Source organism: Pongo abelii, chromosome 16 (genome assembly GCF_028885655.2).
Source record: "Pongo abelii isolate AG06213 chromosome 16, NHGRI_mPonAbe1-v2.0_pri, whole genome shotgun sequence".
NCBI lineage: Eukaryota > Metazoa > Chordata > Mammalia > Primates > Hominidae > Pongo > Pongo abelii.
In genome coordinates this window covers 68673745-68693375 of record NC_072001.2, presented here as the reverse complement: position 1 = coordinate 68693375, position 19631 = coordinate 68673745, and the positions used below count along the sequence as shown (strand labels likewise).

Genomic DNA, 19631 nt, shown 5'->3' with positions numbered 1-19631 from the left:
TTCTTACCCATGCATTCTGACTCCAGAGCCTACTCATAATCATTCTGCTGTGTTCCTTCCCTGTGAGGAAACCCCGTTAGCTTTTACATTTTCTGAAGTCTCAAAATCTGCAAAACCATCTGTTTCCCTTTCTATAATACATATTGTTAGAAAAAAGGAGGTCACTGATCATTTTCTGGCCACTACCTGGGGTTGGCTGGTATAGATCAAGAGTTAGGATTAATTAAAGGAAGCATGGCTCCATTTCTGCTACAGTTAAAATTAGCTCGTCCAAAAAGAGGAATGCAGATCTTACTAGGTATTAGTCTGCTATATTTCTTGGCACCCAAGCTACTTGTACCGGTCTGAATATGAGAATCATCTGGGACCTTTTGAGAAACTGGGGACAGAGTCTCTTTTACATAACAGGATGATGGCCTTGAGCCCTGTGGTAGAAGGGCTTCTCTTGGTGCTGCTGTGAGTGACTCAGTGAGGCAGGTGACAGGACCTATAGGTCACAGCCTTTACCCCTCCTCATCACCTCTCCAGCTACTTGCTGCCCTTTGTGATTTGTTTTTCTCTTTCAAGATTGCTTTTGATTTCCATATCCACATAATTTTACCTGAATAATAATAAATGTCCTAGAAGAATGGAAATATTAGGGGACAGCAGTATGTATTTTCAGGTTTAGGGTTTGGCTTTGGTAAAAGTAATGTGCCTGATTTCAAAGCTGAAGCCTGTGTCTCTCAAGAGAAAAATACAGGCTAGACTTATTTAACTTGACAGTCTCAGGCTTGATGTTCTTCTGATCTTCCGTCTTCTCTCCATCTAGTCCTGAATGGCATGGAATGCTCTACTCCCAAGCTGACAGCAAGAAGAAATCAAACCTCATGATGTCTCTCTTTGAGCCTGGCCCAGAACCTCTCCCATGGCTAGGGAAAATGGCACAGTTGGGTCCTATTTCAGGTATAATCCAGATCAGATTTTACTTATCCTGACTTTGTTTTCATTCTGCTGTTCTTAGTGTCTCTGATTGTGCAGTCAGAGAACTGACTGATCTCCCTTACTGGTATGCCATGGTCTCGGATGATGCTGGATGTGTACGTGGAAAACTTGAAGAGAGTTTGATGTTTGAACTCCTAAATTTTACAGCTCAGGAGAAATCAACATTTAGATTGCTTTAAGTAAATGCAAACTCTTCAACGGCTTAGAGTGAAAAACTAATCTCCATAATTTTTTTTCTTGGTGTACTATAGTTCAAGTAATTTCCTGTCATTCCTAGATAATGTAATCTTTCCTTCTTCTTGAAACTTTTTTTCTGTAGCTTTCCTGACATTGCTTCTGGTACCGATTTGACTTTTTCTTTGGCGGACTTTTCTTTCTCTCTTCGTTTTGTCTTTTCTTCCCCTTGCCTCATGGTTTCCAACATGTTCTTTGCCTTCTTCTCTTTTGTTATTCTTCTCCCTTGGTTATTTTATCAGCTGTAATAACTTCACATTTCCCAAATCTATAACTCTAGTCTCACCTGATCTCTCCCTGGAATTTGCATATCATATTTCCAGTTCCTAGTTGGATCTCTCCACCTGGATATTCTGTCACAGTCTCAAGCTCAGCTGTTTGTTACAGACCTATTGTCCCGCACCCCTTTCTCCTCAAACTATTCCTCCTTCTGATTTTCCTCCTCCTTTTGATTAAGTCATTTGTGCCGCTAGCTACTCAGGTTCCAACTGTAGTCATCTTTGACTCATTTGGGCCCATTTCAATTTCAGGAACATCTACCAAGCAACCTATTCTGTGCCAGGCCTAAGGGATAAAAGAGTTAGCTGGAGTTGTTCAATGTCTAGTGGAAAGTGGAATGATCACAGACTGGCACAAATCAGAGTTAGCCTGGAGGAGATGATGATGAGCTCTGCCTAGAGGACTCAGGAGAATCTTCACAGAGGAGAAATACCCTAGTTGAGTTTTGAAGAAAAGGAGGAACTTGCTGAGCTAATGAAGGGAAGAAAGGGCATCCTGGGCAAACAGAACACCTACAGAAAGAAAAGGAAGTGTGGCACAAAATGTGAGAGTGGGTGTGGGAGGGGCAGATGGTAGATTGGAGATTGGTGGTAGTAACTAGAGTGGAGCAGGCCTTGTCTGAAATGTGAAGAACCAGGAATTTATCTTGCAGATACTGGGAAACCACTGAAGAGGAGTAATGTGATCAGATCCTTCTGGCTACAGTGAGAACAGGGGGATACCAGTTAGGAAACTATATTTTAGGGGCTGGTGCCCCCTGCAGTTGTACAGTATGGCCATAATCCGAGTGAGAGATAAGAAATTTGTATTTAGAAAGATATCTCTGTGGAGTGTGGATTTGAAAAGGCAAGGACCTGTGGCTGAAAGTTACTGTGTTAGTCCTGGAAATGTGAAGATGAGAGCCAGACCTTGGCAATAGCTGGGGGTAAAAGATATTTAGGAGGTAGGATCAATAACGTTTGGATATGAAAATAAAGGAGAGAGAAGTGTTAAAAATGATCCCAGGTTTCTGACCTGGGCTGCAGGGTGAAAGGTAGTACTATTAGTTGAAATAGATAATAGAGAGAGAAGAGTAAATTTGGGAAGAACATATTTTGTTTATGTTGAGTTCGTGCCTATGAGATATAGGTGGAGGTGCCTAGAGACAATTCTGTAGAAGTCTGAAGTTTAGGAGAGAGAGCAGAGTTGGAGATAAAATTTTAGATTGTAAGCCTATCACAAATAGTTAAAATGGTGAGAATGAGGGAGATCACTCAGGGCAGTGGTTCACAAATTTTGAGTTTTTGTGTACAAAAATAAACTTGGAATAAATACCACATGTTCTCATCCATATATGGAAGCTGAAAAAAAATGAGCTCATAGAAGTAGAGAGTAGAATCTAGAATCATGGCCATTAGAGGTTGGGAAGGGTAGTGAGGAGGGGAGAATAGGCAGAGGTAACAGATACAAAGTTACAGCTGTTAGGGAGGAATAAGTTCAGTGCTCTGTAGCATGGTAGCGTGAATATTGCTCACAATAATTTAGTGTATATTTTCAAACAGCTAGAGGAGAGGATTTTGAATATTCACAACACAAAGAAATGATAAATATTCAGCCAGGCGTGGTGGCTCATGCCTGTAATCCCAGTACTTTGGGAGGCCAGGGCAGGTGGATCACTTGAGTCCAGGAGTTTGAGACCAGCCTGGCCAACATGGCAAAACCCTATCTCTACCAAAAATACAAAAATTAGCCGGGCATGGTGGTGTGCATCTGTGGTCCCAATTACTCAGGGGGCTGAGGTGGAAGGATTGCTTGAGCCCAGGAAGCAGAGGCTGCAGTGAGCCCTGATTGCGTCGCTGCACTCCAACCTGTCTGGCCCTCACAGAAAAAGTTTGCCAATCCCTGACTAGACTATTGTGGTGGTTTTCACCAAAGATGCCTATCTATAATCTAAGATAGTAGTAGCATTCAGACTCCTTTCTGATCTGGCTTCCAACATAGTAACACTTGGCTTGTTACAGTTGTTCTTCATTCCAGTTGAACTGCTGTTCACTCTGCCCTGTGTTCGTGTTGTTTTTTCCTCCTGGATCTATTCTGCTTTTCAGTGTGGATAATAATAGCTAATATTATAATGAACTTAACTTTGTGCCAGGCACTGTGCTGGACATAATGAGCGTGCCATCTCATTTAACTCTCACAGCAGTCTTGGAATTGGAATTATGATAAAAAATAACAATTAATAATAAAACCTACCTCAGAGGGTTGTTGAGCAAAACATGCAAAATAGCACTTTTGTTTGTACCAATCCCTCCTACTCCCAATTCTGTTCCTAGAGACAACTACTTTTTAAAACTTATTTGTTTCTTTTGGTATTTATTTATATTTCTTTTTTTTTTTTTTAATTGAGACTGTCTCACTCCATCGCCCAGGCTGGAGTGCAGTGGCGCAACCTTGGTTCACTGCAACCTTCACCTCCCAGGTTCAAGCAATTCTTCTGCCTCTGCCTCCCTAATAGCTGTGACTACAGGCGCAAGCCACCATGCCCGGCTAATTGTTGTATTTTTAGTAGAGACAGGGTTTCATCATGTTGTTGGTCAGGCTGGTCTCAAACTCCTGACCTCAAGTAATCCTCCTGCCTCGGCCTCCCAAAGTGCTGGGATTACGGGCATGAGCCACTCTGCCCAGCCTTATTTACTTTCTAAATAATATAGGTATGTCCCTATTTCTGTCAGGGGTTCCTGCATTTTATTATTATTATTATTATTTTATTTATTTATTTTGAGATGGAGTCTTGTTCTGTTGCCCAGGCTGGACCGTAGTGGCGTGATCTCAGCTTACTACAACTTCTGCCTCCCGTATTCAAGCAATTCTCGTGCCTCAGCCTCCCCAGTAGCTGGAACTACAGGTGTCCACCACCATGCTTGGCTGATTTTTGTATTTTTAGTAGGTACAGGGTTTCACCATGTTGGCCAGTCTGGTCTCAAAACTCCTGACCTCCAGTGATCCGCCCACCTTGACCTCCCAAAGTGCTGGGATTACAGGCATGAGCCACTGTGCCTGGCCTCCCATCTTATTATTTTTTATTTATTTTTTGAGACAGGGTGTCACTCTGTCACCCAGGCTGAAGTGCAGTGGCACAGTCTTGGCTCACTGCAGCCTTGACCTCTCGGGTGATCCTCCCACCTCAACCTCCCATGTGGCTGGGACCATGGGTGCATGCCACCCTGCCTGGCTAATTTTTTTGATTTTTTTATAGAGACAAAGTCTCACTATGTTGCCAAGGCTGGTCTCAAACTCCTGGGCTAAAGCAATCCTCCACCTTAGCCTCCCAAACTGTTGGGATTACAGGCGTGAGCCACCACACCCAGCCCTTTTCCCCCATTTTAGATGCCATTTTTTGACTTTTTAAAGGATGAATATTTAGCTATATTAACACCGCCATCTCCCACCCACCTACACAAGACGCACATTTTCCCTCCTACTGTCCTCCCAATATAGTTATAATGTTCTTTTTGGTTAAATCAGTATTCAGTCCTTGTTAGATGATGTAAATGTTATTTACAACTAAGCTATACCAATTTGTATTTCCTTTGTTTTGCAACTTTTTGTCCCCTAGCTCAGTCCCAGTTATTTTTTTTCTTCGCTTGTTTTCTATATAACTAATTCCTCCCTAAGTAAAATACATTCTTCAGGTATTTTATCAGTTTCCTTTTTTTTCTTAGCATCATCTCTCGTCCTCCTGCTTCGTAAATGGTATGGTTATTCCCCAGACCTGTTGCATAGGTGTTGTCCTGAGTCTTCCCTTTACATCTCTCCTATGGATCTCCTGTTCATAACTCCTTCTGAAAAAAAGGGTACATGGGAAGTAAATATTTTGAAATCTTGTATATTTTGAAAATATATATATGTTTATTTCATTCTTTATATTTAATGATACTTTGGTTGGGAATTGAGTTCTAAGTTGGAAGTCATTTTCCCTCAGAGTTTTGAAGCATTACTCTGTTGTCTCTTCTGGAGTCCAGTGTTGCTACGGAAAGTTAGTGCCATGGTGACTCAAAGACCTTTGACCCTGAACTGTTTTTTCTCCATATTCCTTGGTGATCTTCTTTGTATCCCTGGTATTCTGAATTTCAGAATGTTGGTCTCTTCATTCATTTTGCTAGGCACTCAGTGGACCCTTTCCATCTGGCAGTTCATGTTCTTCAGTACTGGGAAGATCAGTTATTTCTTTGATTTCCTCTTTCTGTATTCTCTGTTCTCCTTTTCTGGAACATATATTTGTGATTTGTGTTTGTAATTTTCTATTTCTTTCTGCCCATTTTCCCATTTTCAAAATTTTTGTTGTGTCTTCTGTATCTTCAAATTTATCTTATAACTTTTATTTTTTGTTTATACTATATATTTTTAATTTCTTCTTTCATAAACGTAATATTTCCTGTCTCCTAAGCCAGTTAGTTACCACATATAGGCTCTAGACAACTAATGACAGTACAAAATAGGCTCTGATTAGATGTTGAAATGTTTGGTACTGATACTAAGTGCTAGGGGATAAAAGGGTCTACAAAAACCACTATCTGCCAGAAAAACTTGGAACAATTTCATGGAAGGGGTAAGATAGGATCTGGACTTGGAATATAGGTAGGTAAGTTTGGATAAGTAAGGAACAGCAGTGTTGAATGGTGGAAAAAGTGTTGGCTTTGGAAGCAGGCCCAACTGAGTCACTGTGAAACCTTGTATAAGTCCAACCTCTCTGTGCCTTAGTTTCCTCATCTTTAACGGGACTAATAACATCTTCACTCTAGAGTTGCTGTAAAGAGAGAAGTTGAATATGTAAAGTATCTGGCACATAGTTGGAATTTAATAAATATTCTTTATTCTGTAAGTTCCTTGAGGCTGAAAAGTATCTTCTCTAAGGCACAATTCCTGGCACAGTGCTTGCTACGTAGTGGGGTCTTACTATAGATAATGAATGAATAAGTGAATGAGTAAATGAGTGAATGAGAAGGGAGAGCATTCTAGGCAGTGGGGAGTAATAGAAATAGCAGGAAAGTTGGAAATGAACTGTTGTGTGGGAAAGGACTTGTAGGGCCTTAGGCTGACTCAGAAGGTTTATATATTGACAAATATTAATGGAAATACGTCTGGAGAGTTGGGCCAGTATTTTATGGAGGAGTCAGGGCTGAAGAGGGTTGACAAAGGAAGTGTTGGTCCAGTATCAATGTGTTTCAGTTAATGACCAAATCAGGGATAGAGAATGTCTCGCTCAGTTAGACAGACTGGTCTAATTACATTTTTCAACACGAACGTTTGGGCAAGAGATTTAAGTTCTCTGAACGTGTAGGAAAATGACTACTGCTCTGTCTACACCAGAAGGTGGTAATAATAATAAAGATCAAATACACCATTAGAAGTATGCGTGCTTTATAAGTTTGTGGCAGTTTCATAGACTCAGGAAGCAGGTACAGAGACAAACCCTGTTTGTTCATGTAGCTATAAAACCAATGTGGCTTTACGTTTTTGGAAGCAATAAACTAATAAGCCATATTGGGGTATGCTTCACCAATAAAAGTATTTCTTGTCTTGCCCTTTGCCTTAATTTGGCTATATATAGTTTTCCATTTTAATTATTTTAATGCCTAGACCTGTGCTGTCTAATCCAGTAGCTACTAGCCACATTAAATTTAATTAAAATTAAATACAATTTGAAATTCAGTTTCTCAGTCACACTAGCCACAGGGCAAGTGCTCAGTAGTTAGTAGCTACCACATTAGACAGCACAGATGTAGAACATTTCCATCATACAGAAAGTTCAGTTGGAGAGCACTGGATTAGACTATATAGAATTGCAGTATATATGTGTGTGTCTATGTGTGTATATATATATATATATTTTTTTAATATGCATTTGTTTTATCCTTTGACCTTAGTTTATAAATCAGATAAGTGAAGCTTGTTTCTTTAAAAACATTAAGCTGTTTTTCACTTAAATGGGCCTCCTACATCAGTGGCTTTCTATTGAGAACAGGTTCTCCAACCTGACTGAAGTTAATGGATTTTCTTAATTAACAAAGTGATAGGATATCAAAGATTGAGTGATTCAAAGAGCTTCTAGTCTAATTGGAAATCTAACTGATTGTGTTTTGCCAGATGTCATTTCAAGAATGTCTTTTCTTTTAAGATGCTAAAGAAAACCCTTATGGCGAGGATGACAATAAGAGCCCATTCCCCCTGCAGCCCAAAAACAAACGCAGTTATGCCCAGAATGTGACTGTCTGGATCAAACCCAGCGGCCTGCAGGTAACATTACTATTTATGTTGCTTTCCACTGGGGACAGGAGGCATTTGGGTAGGCAGGCAGGAATTTTATTTGATTTTCTTTTCCTTTGATACTTAGTAATTCATTTACTTCTAATGTTTGTCATTATTCCAAAAGGGATTTGAGATGCCCTACAGTAAAACATGTATATAGCAAAATCATTTTTTACAAAATTTAGACCAATAAGAATCCTAGAGGAAGGAGGAAGAAGGAAGACAATTGTGCCAGGAACCCAAGGCAAAATAATAACTTTACGTGAGCATTTTGGCTCTGAGCTTCCTGTTACCAAGGTCAGTTGTTCTTGTCTGAAGAAAGGAAGTTTGTCAGTTTGTCTAGAGAGACATATTCCTGGCATTGAATTTTAGTGTGAAATTTTTTATATGGTGAGGCATTGAATAACATAATGGGTATTGTCTTTAACAACAGTTTTGGAAAAGGTGTAAAAGTCTTCATAACTATATTTCTTCCATCTCTTCAGTAGAACTCAAGCCATAGCATTACATTTCACAAAAACACTTTCATAGGAAGCTATGATAATATGATTATCAAGGAATGATGCTTTCAGGCAAGGTATTCAGGAACATTTCTCCTTTCATCAGCAAAAAGTCATTTATACCTGTTTTTAAAAATCACTTATTGAAACTTTTTTCTCCTTTGAGCACCTTTGTTTACATTTGTTCCTCCGGTAAGTTCAACCTAAACCAAATGAGAAGAGACAGTCAGGCCACTTGGACAACAAAAGTAGTTTCTGTTGACTGAACAGTCTCCGAGCCCCGTTTCCATGGAGACTGAACCACATCCTGCCAAGGCTAACGTGTCAGGGGCCTCTTTGTTGGAAAATCAGGGTCTTCTATTTTCCTGATGTCCCTGATCCCAGTACTTCCTTGTCAGAGGGATATTAGAACCACTTTCACCACCAATTATAGCTGAGCTTTTCTTAAATTATTTTTTTTTATTTTTTTTGTTTGAATCTTGACTACTATCTTATTTTCCAGAATAAGAAAAATTCTGGAAAAATATACATAAAATGTACCTTCAACCATTTTAAAGTACACAATTCTGTCCCATTTAGTACATTCACAATGTACCATCACCACTTTCTAGTTCCAGAACATTTTAATCACTCCAAAAGGAAACCCTGTGCCCATTAGGAAAGTCACTCCACATTCCTTCTTCCAGGCCCTGGCAACCACTGATTTTCTTTCTGTCTCTATGGACTTACCTATTCTAGATATTTCATGTAAACAGAATCATACAATTTGTGGCCTTTTATGTTTGACTTCTTAGCATGATGTTTTCAAGGTTTATTCATGTTGTAGTACGTATCAGTACTTCATTCCTTTTTATGGCTAATATTCCATATGTCTATATGTATATGTCACATTTTGATTATCCCTCAGTTGATGGACATTAGGGTTACCTTTTGGCTATTGTGGATAATGCTGTTACAAACATTCATGTGTAAGTTTTGGTCTGAACATTTGTTTTCAATACTCTTGGGTGTATATTTTAATGGGAATGGGATTGCTGGGTCAGACAGCAATTCTGTTTAACTTATTGAGGAATTGCCACACTCTCTCACAGCAGCTACACCATTTTACATTCCTGCTAGCAGTGTATAAGTGTTCTAGTTTCTCCACGTTCCTACCAATACTCGTCGTTTTCCTTTTATTATTATTATCATATAGCTATCATAGTAGGTGTGAAGTGGTGTGTCTGTGTTTTTGCATTTCCTTAATGACTAGTAATGTGCATCTTTTCCCGTGCTTATTGGCCGTTTGTGTATATTATTTGGAGAAGTATATACTCAAGTTCTTTGTCCATTTTTTAATTGGGTTTGTCTTTTTGTTGTTGGGTTTTTTATATATTCTGGATATTATGATCCTTAGCAGATATATGATTTGCAAATATCTTCTCCCATTTTGTGAGTTATCTTTTCACTCTCTTTATAGTGTCCTTTGATACACAAAAGTTTTTGGTTTTGAAGAAGTCAAATTTTGTTTTTTGCTTTTGTTGTTTGTGCTTTTTGCTGTCTTAACTAAGAGATCATTGCCAAATCCAAAGTCATGAAGATTTACCCGCTATGTTTTCTTTTTCTTCTTCTTTTTCCTTTTCTCTTGAGAAACACATCTCACTACATTGCCCAGGCTGGTCTCAAACTTCTGGCCTCAAGCCATCCTCCTGAGTAGCTGGGATTACAGGGGCACACCACTGCACCTGGCCCCTGTTTTTTTCTAAGAGTTTTATAGTTTTAGCTTTTACATGTAGGTCTCTGATCCATTTTGAGTTAATTTTTTGTATATGGTATGATGTAAGGGTCCAACTTTATTCTTTTGCATGTGGATATCCAGTTGTCTCAGCACCAAATGTTGAAAAGACTATTTTTTCCCCATTGAATGGTCTTTGCAAAAAAGTCCCTGGCAATAGATTACTGGGTACATTTTTATGAGGCTAGTTCATTTCTGTCAGGGGATTTATTTTACTATCAAGCCTTTTGAAGGAGGGAGTGCTTTGCTAATGTTGAACTGACATTAACTCAGAAGAGATCCTCATCTTGACATTGTAGCTGTGTTCTCATTTTCATTTCTTTAAACATTTAGATCCATTCTTTTATATTATTTCCCTTTTTTATCACAGAATTCTAATGTTGGATTTTTTTTTTTTTACCCTTAATAGACAGATGTACAGAAGATTTTAAGAAATGCAAGGAAACTACCTGAAAAAACACAGACATTCTATAAGGTGAGACAGACAGAAGAGGATGTGCCCAAAATATATCGTTCACAATAGTAAAACTGTGAGATGGCAGTGTGAATATGGGCAGGGATTAGAGATGTATGACTTGTGCCTCCGTTTTTTCAAATAAACTCAGTAAAAGTGATAGGTCTGTTCCTTCCCTAAAATCCAAGAATTGGAAGAATTTAAATGGCCTAATTCTGTACAGGCGGAAGGTTTTTCTGTGTTGGGGCTGCTGTGAATGAATGACTGATGGAAGCAGCTGAGAGGACCTGTGGGTCATAGCCCTGAACTCTCATCACTCCTATATGGGTATCCAGGCCAACCCCAGGCAACCAATGTATGTGGCTTCCTGGATGGGGAATTGCTCAGAACATTTTTTTTTTTTTTTGAGATGGAGTCGCACTCTGTTGCCCAGGCTGGAGTGCCATGGTGCGATCTTGGGTCACTGCAACCTCTGCCTCACGGGTTCAAGTGATTCTCCTGCCTCAGCCTCCTGAGTAGCTAGTACTACAGGCACGTGCCACCATGCCCAGCTAATTTTTGTTTTTTTGTTTTTGAGACAGAGTCTCACTCTGTCAGCTAGGCTGGAGTGCAGTAGCACGATCTCAGCTCACTGCAACCTCCACCTCCCGGGCTCAAACAATTCTCCTGCCTCAGCCTCCCAAGTAGCTGGGATTACAAGTGTGTGCCACCATGCCCGGCTAATTTGTGTATTTTTAGTAGAGACGGGGTTTGACCATGTTGGCCAGGCTGGTCTTGAACTCCTGACCACAGGTAATCCGCCCACCTCGGCCTCCCAAAGTGCTGGGATTACAGGCGTGAGCCACCGTTCCCGGCCTAATTTTTGTATTTTTAGTAGAGATGGGGTTTCGCCATGTTGGCCAGGCTGGTCTTGAACTCCTGACCTCAGGTGATCCACCCGCCTCAGCCTCCCTAAGTGCTGGGATTACAAGCATGAGCCACCCCACATGGCCACCCCAGAGCATTCTTATTGTACCAGAGACTCTGCTTCTAGGAATGATATCTAACATTATACATTTATGAATTGCAGAGGAGATGGCCCTGCAGAATCATATGTAGCTAATCCAGAACCATTGGTGAAGAGAATGTTAAGTTACAGGGGGTGGGGTAGAATGGGGAACATTTAGGTTTGCTCCTTGATTCTCCCCTATTGTTCTGGTGTTTGGCTGGAATTAAATTAAGTGCAGCATTAAGTATGTCATTTGTGTCTTAGCTTTCTAATTCTAAAATGTGGCACATACAGCCAGCCTCAGGCTAGCATCTTAACCGGAGAAGATACATGCTACTTTGTCTGGGTGTTATCTCATGACCTTTATGTCACTGTTGTCTTCAAACCTAATTATATAGTAAGCTGGGGAAATAAAACAGCTTTAATCAGAGTTCAACTGGAGAGCTTCTCAGCCAGCCAGGCCCCTCCCTAACTGAAGCCCATAATCCACACAGTCCATCCTCCCTGCAGAGCTTCCTACAGTCATCAGCTGTTTACTCATGATGACACTTGTTTGGCCTTCTTCTTAACTTTCCACTTGTTTAACAGATGATAGTAGAAAGATGGTCAGAGAGCCCATTTCTCTTTTCTGGTTTTATATAATTCTACATATTAGAGCTCAAAAGGGCGTAGGGAAAGTGCTTCAGCCTCTGCAGTGGGTAAGGAAGGGGTTATTCTCCTCATTTTATAAATGAGGCCCTTGAGACCCAGAGAGGCTATACAACTTGCCCAGACCACTCCACTAAGGGGTTGTTGGGGTACTTCATATTTCTCTGCTTCTATCACTAACCAGCCTTTCTTTTTGTTGGTCTTTCCACTCTGACTCCTCCAGGGCCTCCTCTGAGCCTGTTTATTGTCTTAGCCTGAGGCCCCACCACAGTGGCATCAGAGGGTTAAGAGCCTTTTCAGATTGAGGGCAAGTCTTTTCCATACCTAAATAACAGGGGAAAAGTACTCCTCCTTAAAGTTAGGAGTACTGAAATGATAGATGCAAAGTGCTGACTACCACATGTGGCATAAATGCTCATTAACTGTGATGATAACGTTGTTTCATTCAGCTCACTGTCTTCCTTAGCCAGCTTCTGGTCACCTGCAGAGGAGCCACTTCCCAGTAAAACCATCACGTTCTTGTTACTGGCATCCCTAAATAAACATTTGTTCTCATATAAAATTGCCCCCTAAAGTTCAGTCAAGGAGAACTTATTCTAAGCTGAGCACTTAGAAAGTATGTGTTGAGAACACATTTCAGGAGCATTGGTGATTTTCTGTCTTGTTTCAGGAGCTGAACCGTTTGCGAAAGGCCGCTCTAGCCTTTGGTTTCCTGGACCTGCTGAAAGGGGTGGCTGACATGCTGGAAAGGGAATGCACACTGCTGCCTGACACAGCCCACCCTGATGCTGCATTCCAGCTGACCCACGCTGCCCAGCAGCTCAAGCTGGCCAGCACCGGCACCTCTGAGTATGCCGCTTATGACCAGAACATCACACCTTTGCACACGGACTTCTCTGGGAGCAGCACTGAAAGAATTTGAAACTGACTTTTGGAGCTTTCCTTCTTTTTTCAACTGAAAGTGATTTAGGTAAAAACCTTTCCAGTATGTTCACCTCTGGAATAGCCACCCAAAGACCTTCCTGAGGCTGCCTCAGAAACACCACTTGCTGTTTTGAATGACTCTACTAGTATGAGAAGGATGTGAAGGTGGTTGGCTGGTTGGGCTTTAACTTCCTGGGATTCATAATTTTTAAGCTTGGAAGACAGCTGCTGTTCCCATGATGGGCACATTTCCTGAGAAGCTTGAATGACTGATGAGCATAGAACACCCCTGCCTTCCTCAGGAAACCTGACCGGCAAGGGCTCTCTGGCTTCCTGAAAGCTTCGCCTCTTCTCTTGTTTATATCTCAACTGTAAGGGCATTTTCAAGCTTCTGTTCATGGAATGAGCAACTCAGACTGGGGCTTGCTGACTACAAACACACCACCACTAAGTTTCAGAACTTTCCTTAGAACTTGGGCAAAATGTGGTGGTAACTCTTAGGTGCTTTTGGTATCTCTTGAGATTCTTTTAAAGAGCAACCATTAATGTGTAAAATGAGTCCTATTTCTTCAAGGGTTTTTTTTTTAATGAAAATAAAATATTTGATTTTCTAGAAAATGGTTTCACTGTGAAACTAAGGGTCCTTTGCTTTTGGTCTGTCTTATCACTTTAATGTAATTTCAACTTTCTAAGTGGCATAGATTCATAAATCATGAGGTTTCCTTATTTCTGACACTGATTAGGCCTCATTGCCTAAGCAAGGTTCTGGCTAGATAATCCTGACAGATCACCGATTCCAAAGTTAATTATGGTTCCAATTTATCAGCTAGCTTTATGACTTTGGGCAGCTTCTCAAGGCTTTGTCTGCATCATCAGTATTTTTCATTTGCATCACCTTCCATGTAACTCTCAGGCTTCAACCAGAGCAACGTTTTTGGTTTAACATGCTGAACTGCTACATAATATTTTGCCTGAACAAAGGACTTTATCACTAACAGAAAACCATTAGACTAAATTATCTTTAAGCACAGTCATTAGAATTTTGATTATAAATGTTTTAATAGAAATACACAATCTTTCACTTTCTCAGACAGCAATAAAGGGGTTTGTAACAATCACTAAGAATACAGAATTTTGCCACGAGGATGCAGCATAATCTACTGCAAAGCTGATCTGCCCAATTATACGTAGTCAGCTGCAAGAATATCAGAAATCAATAAAACAAGTATTGACAAGTGTTACAGACATGCAAAATACCCTTCAATGCAACGAATTTTTAAGAAATCAGCTAGCCTATATTAATCAGATGTTTTAGGTCAAACCAAGTTTCCATCTTGGGCTCAGTGAAATAGTATTAACTCATTGAGTCTCCTTTCCCCCAGGAATGTTGGGAATGGCAGAACAGAAAGAGCTATCACTCCTTAAATTCTTTTATGCAAGTGTTACTCCAACACTTATTTTACTTGGTTTACTTGGGATGTATGAGAGGAAACTGATGTTTTTTACAATGGCCAACTGTATGTCTAAATTTTCAGTTCTCCTTTTTGTGAGTTTCCTGCCAGAAATCCTTGTTAAAGGATCAGCGGGTGTTCACCCCAAAGTTCTCGCTGTTTTCAGTGTCCTACTGCAGACAGGTTTAAAAAGCCAACTGAATAGCAGCAGAATGAAGTATTTTTGAGGACTATTCAAAAATGTACAGTCCCACCACTCACTAGAACAAGTACACAAGTAAAGGGACTCAGCCAGTGTAGGAGATGGAAGGCTGCCATTTTTTATGTTTGTGCACAGCCTGACAGTTTGGAGGTGTGTTTGGCCTACTCTAATGTTTCTAGTTTGTCAAAGGCTATACACTGTGTTACTGCCAGTTTGATCTACATACTGTGTTCCCTTTGGATCCCTGCTACCATTTGGACCTCATCTGTGTGTGTGTGTGTGTGTGGTTTGGTTTGAGACAGGGTCTTGCACTGTCACCCCAGCTGCAGTGCAGTGGCACAATCTCGGCTCACTGCAGCCTTGACCTCCTGAGCTCGGGATCCTCCCATCTCAGCTTCTTGAGTAGCTGGGACAACAGGTGTGTGCCACCACACCCAGCTAATTTTTTTATTTTTTCTAGAGATAGGGGTCTCACTGTGTTGCCCAGGCTGGTCTTGAACTCCTGGCTTCAAGCGATGCTCCCACCTAGGTGTCCCAAAGTGCTGGGATTACAGGTGTGAACCACATTCCTGGCTGAGTTTGGAACTTGTAATCTCATTGTTTTCTAAATAATGTTTCATTTTTCTTCAGTGTTGAAAATAGTTGATTTACTTAAGAGTGGCATGATCATGATGTTCCAAGATTCTGATTAGTTTCTTTCAAAGCATTCTGTGCCTCTTCAATGCCCACACTGCTGAGTACTATAATAATAGATGTTGTTAGGCCAAAGGATGTCAGATGTAAAACATGTTCTCTAGCCCCACTCTTAGAAACGTTTTATCAATGACTCAGTCTACTTGATTTTCAAAAAGTCAATGCCATCCCACTAAACAAGTAACCTCTTAGGTACAGAATAATTAATTCATGCCTGAGTCACTTTAACAGCCTTCTATAGAGTGACATAGTCTTGCTTTTTTTCACAAGCAATAGCTGAAAAGAACAAATCTCAACCGTAAGAACTGTCAGTACATTGTAGGGATAAAGCACTTTTTGAAAAAAATATCTCTGGCATGTATTAGACAGACTGAACATGAGATAGGGTTGGGGTGGGCTCAGCCTTTTGGTGTCATTAACTGAATACACAAGAATGAACCTCTCATCAGATACATGGAATCCATGTCATGCAAGTACTACAATAAGATAACAGTAAATTCAGGAATGTTACTGGGGAAAAGGAAGATAGCCTCACTGAGAATTTAATCATTTAACATTAAAAAAACTTTTACATTGGTACAAGAAAGTAAAACTGTAAGAATCAGATTAGGCTCAAACTGGCAAGAAGCCATCTCAATCTTTTTAGTGGATCTTTTTCTTTTTTTGTCCATAGCGCCGTCTGCGCTGTTTATAAAGGTGACGAAAATTTATGTATAAACCTGAAAAAGAAAAGAGGCCAATTAGAAATTAGAGTTTTTGTCTATTTATAACCAGAAGCTCTTGTGGCAGGGACAGTATCTAGCTGTCTGTCATATCCCACAGCAAAAAGCTTATTGCAGCAGCTCAGTAAGGAGTACAACTTAGAACAAATAACAATAGACACAAAGCAATTTTTCCCCAGTGGGTTTATTTATTTATTTTTATTTATTTATTTATTTTTTGCGACAGGGTCTCATTCTGTCACCCAGGCTGGAGTGCAGTGGCACAATCTCAGCTCACTGCAACCTTCGCCTCCCAGGTTCAAGCAATCCTCCTGCCTCAGCCTCCTGAGTAGCTGGGATTACAGGCATCCACCACCATGCCTGGCTAATTTTTTGTATTTTTAGTAGAGGTGGGGTTTCACCATGTTGGTCAGACTAGTCTCAAACTCCTGACCTCAAATGATCTGCCCAGCTTGGCCTCCCAAAGTACTGGGATTACAGGCGTAAACCACCACACCCAGCCTCCTGGTGGGTTTAAAACACTTTTTTCCCTTATAAAATTTTCAAACACGCAAAAGATTAAATCATTGTACAGTGAACACCTAGATTTACTGCTTTTTACTACATTGGCTGTATCACATCCCTATTCGTCTATCCCTCTAGCCATCTCATTTTTTATGCACTTCAATGTTAAGTTGCAGATATCAATACACCTCACCCCCCCAATTCTTCAGGTAGGTATAGTTCAATATTCTTTCTTTCTTTTACAGTAAAATTTACATACAATGAAATGCACAAATCTAAAGTGCAGAAACAACCTAATTTTTAATTCAAGGCTACTCAATCAAGAACATGGCCAGGCGTGGTGGCTCACGACCGTAAAAGCACTTCGGGAGGCCAAGGTGGGTGGATCACCTGAGGTCAGGAGTTCGAGACCAGCCTGGCCAATATTGTGACACCCCATCTCTACTAAAAATACAAAAATCAGCCAGGCATGGTGGCAGGTGCCTGTAATCACAGCTACTCTGGAGGCTGAGGCAAGAGAATTGCTTCAACCCGGGAGGCGGAAGTTGCAGTGAGCCAAGATCGTGCCACTGCACTCCAGCCTGGGCAACAGAGCAAGACTCTGTCTCAAAAAAAAAACAAAAAAAACTAAAAAGTCCTTTGACCTATATACAAATGTTAACTGGCTGTTTACACTGCTTCAAAATTATAAATGTGAATTTAGGATTTATTTCATTATAAAGAATAAGAAAAGAGCAACTACATATTCACTATAAGCAAACCAGATATGAACATAAAATCTTGCAAATTACAGTATACAACAATATAAACAACACAAAGAAAGATACTAAGGCAATGTACTTTAAAATATTTCTACCCCTCTACCCTGTTTACTAAAATATTTAAAATGTCTTTTGAATATTTATTCCTCTTTATCTTATGCCCATTTCATGGGGCCTAGTTATACTGAATTTATACAGTAATAAAGGTAAAAAGCTGTCTTTAATGAGTACATTTTCTGAACTAAGGGTTCCTCTCTTCAAGGGCAAAACATTTTAATATTTTTGGTTGGCAGTATTTCTGAAATGGATTATACCCTTTGCTGAAACAGAAAAAAAGAAATAAATTTTAAACTTTTGCAAATGATGCGGGCCTACAATGTATACTATTTAACCGTACATCTGCCATGCACTGGCACACTAAGGGGCTCCTAATACTATGGTATAAGTCTCTCCTCCCCCAACACTAAATGACCAAGACCACTGAGCTTTCTGGCTTCCTGGGCTTACCTTGGGTGGTCTTCCTCTCACTGTCTGGGGTAGCAAGCCGTGACAATGATCCCAACAACCTCTACCTCCTGTTATTTCATACCTTTGTGTAGTCCCTTCCCATGTTATACTGGGTTGGTCTGTGTGATGATTTGTCACTTCTGAGATTAGGCACTGTGGCTTCTGGCTCTCTCTCTCTAACCAATTGCTCTGGGGGAAGCCATGCCATGAGTAGCCATATGGAGACGGGCTATGGCAAGAAACTGAAGCTTCCTGTCAACAGCCACAAGAGTGAGCTTGGAGCAGAACCTCCAGCCCCAGTCAAGTCTACAGAAACTGCAGCCCCAGCTGACAGCCTAACTGAAACCTCATGAGACCCTGAGCCAGTACCACCCAGCCAGGCTGCTTCCTGACCTTCAGAAACTATGTGAGATAATAACTGTTTATTGTTTTCAGCTGCTAAGTTTTGGGGTCATTTTTTACACAGCAATAGAGAACTAATATACTATTGTTGCATCCTTCTGTGGCTAGGAGACTGGACAGTTATATTTATTTAGGGCCACCTTAAGTCTTTTGTGAAATAAAGCAAGGAGAAATACATAAATTACCACTAAAATGTATCAGAACTTTAAAGAGTCCTTATAGTTAGGAGCTTGTCTTATCCTTAAACATGTGAAGTTCTATGTATGATAATCAGTGTTTTCTCCTCTCAAATATATTTAATGACAAAATTCCTTTCATTCTGTTTTTATGTTCTTAGTTGTCATATTAAAATCAATAAGTATTAAATAGTCTGCTCTTAAAAGGAAAAAATCGTTTTTCTCAAATTGTATTTAATCTACATATAAGAATGTATGTATTTTCACATCTATGTACAGAGTATAGATAATATGGGTAGAATCATGTATAGCTGCATTTAGAAATTACCAAATATTGATTACTAATAAATTTTTTTTTTTTTTGAGACAGAGTCTCGCTCTGTCACACAGGCTGGAGTGCAGTGGCACAATCTCGGTTCATTGTAACCTCTGCCTCCTGGGTTCAAGCGATTCTCCTGCCTCAGCCTCTCAGGTAGCCGGAATTACAGGGGTGCGCCACCATGCCCAGCCAATTTTTGTATTTTTAGTAGAGACGGGGTTTCGCCACATTGGCCAGGTTGGTCTCGAACTTCTGACCTCAAGTGATCAGCCCACCTCAGCCTCCCAAAGTGCTGGGATTACAGGCATGAACCACCATACCTGGCCTCTAATAAAAATTTAACAACAACAAAAAATCCTTATAGTTAGGAAGCCTTTTAAATTTGTCATATTTGTAATAATTTAGGTTTCTTTCTTTTTCCCTTCTGTTTAGTTCTTAGTTTATAAAGGCAGGAATTTATGATTTTATATAAACATAAATTAATAAGTCAGCAGGTTTTCCATGAGGAGCAGGGGACTTTCCTATTGTGAGGTGGAAGGCTTTACGACAACCCTTGGCTGCTCAGAGGCCTTTATTCCCTTCTTCCTTGCTGCTGGTTGTCTTATCACCTCTATAAACTCTGGATGAGGAATGTGCTACTGAAATTAGTAAAAGTGGGAGCTTCTTAGTCTATTTTAAAAGAGCTCCTTACTTTTTTTTTTTAATTTTTATTTATTTATTTATTTTTGAGACAAAGTCCCGCTCTGTCGCCCAGGGTGAAGTGCAATGGTGCAATCCCAGCTCACTGCAACCTCTGCCTCCCGGGTTCAAGCAATTCTCCT

General features: G+C 40.2%; 2 protein-coding genes across 8 annotated transcripts in view; one reads left to right on the top strand and one right to left on the bottom strand.

Annotated features, from left to right (window-relative positions):
• INTS14 (integrator complex subunit 14) overlaps window positions 1-13691 on the top strand; it is a 32049-nt gene extending 18358 nt beyond the window's left edge. For all 7 annotated transcript variants that reach the window (XM_009249932.4, XM_002825570.6, XM_002825569.6 and 4 more), the window contains 4 exons: window positions 812-945; window positions 7655-7773; window positions 10469-10534; window positions 12820-13691. In XM_009249932.4, the coding sequence (XP_009248207.1) occupies window positions 812-945; window positions 7655-7773; window positions 10469-10534; window positions 12820-13071 (571 nt within the window). In that variant the 3' untranslated portion in view covers window positions 13072-13691. The remainder of the gene's footprint in view (window positions 1-811; window positions 946-7654; window positions 7774-10468; window positions 10535-12819) is intronic.
• Window positions 13692-14113: 422 nt separating this feature from the next.
• HACD3 (3-hydroxyacyl-CoA dehydratase 3) overlaps window positions 14114-19631 on the bottom strand; it is a 47690-nt gene continuing 42172 nt past the window's right edge. The window contains 1 exon segment of the mRNA NM_001134094.1: window positions 14114-16138. Within this exon segment, the coding sequence (NP_001127566.1) occupies window positions 16062-16138 (77 nt within the window). The 3' untranslated portion in view covers window positions 14114-16061.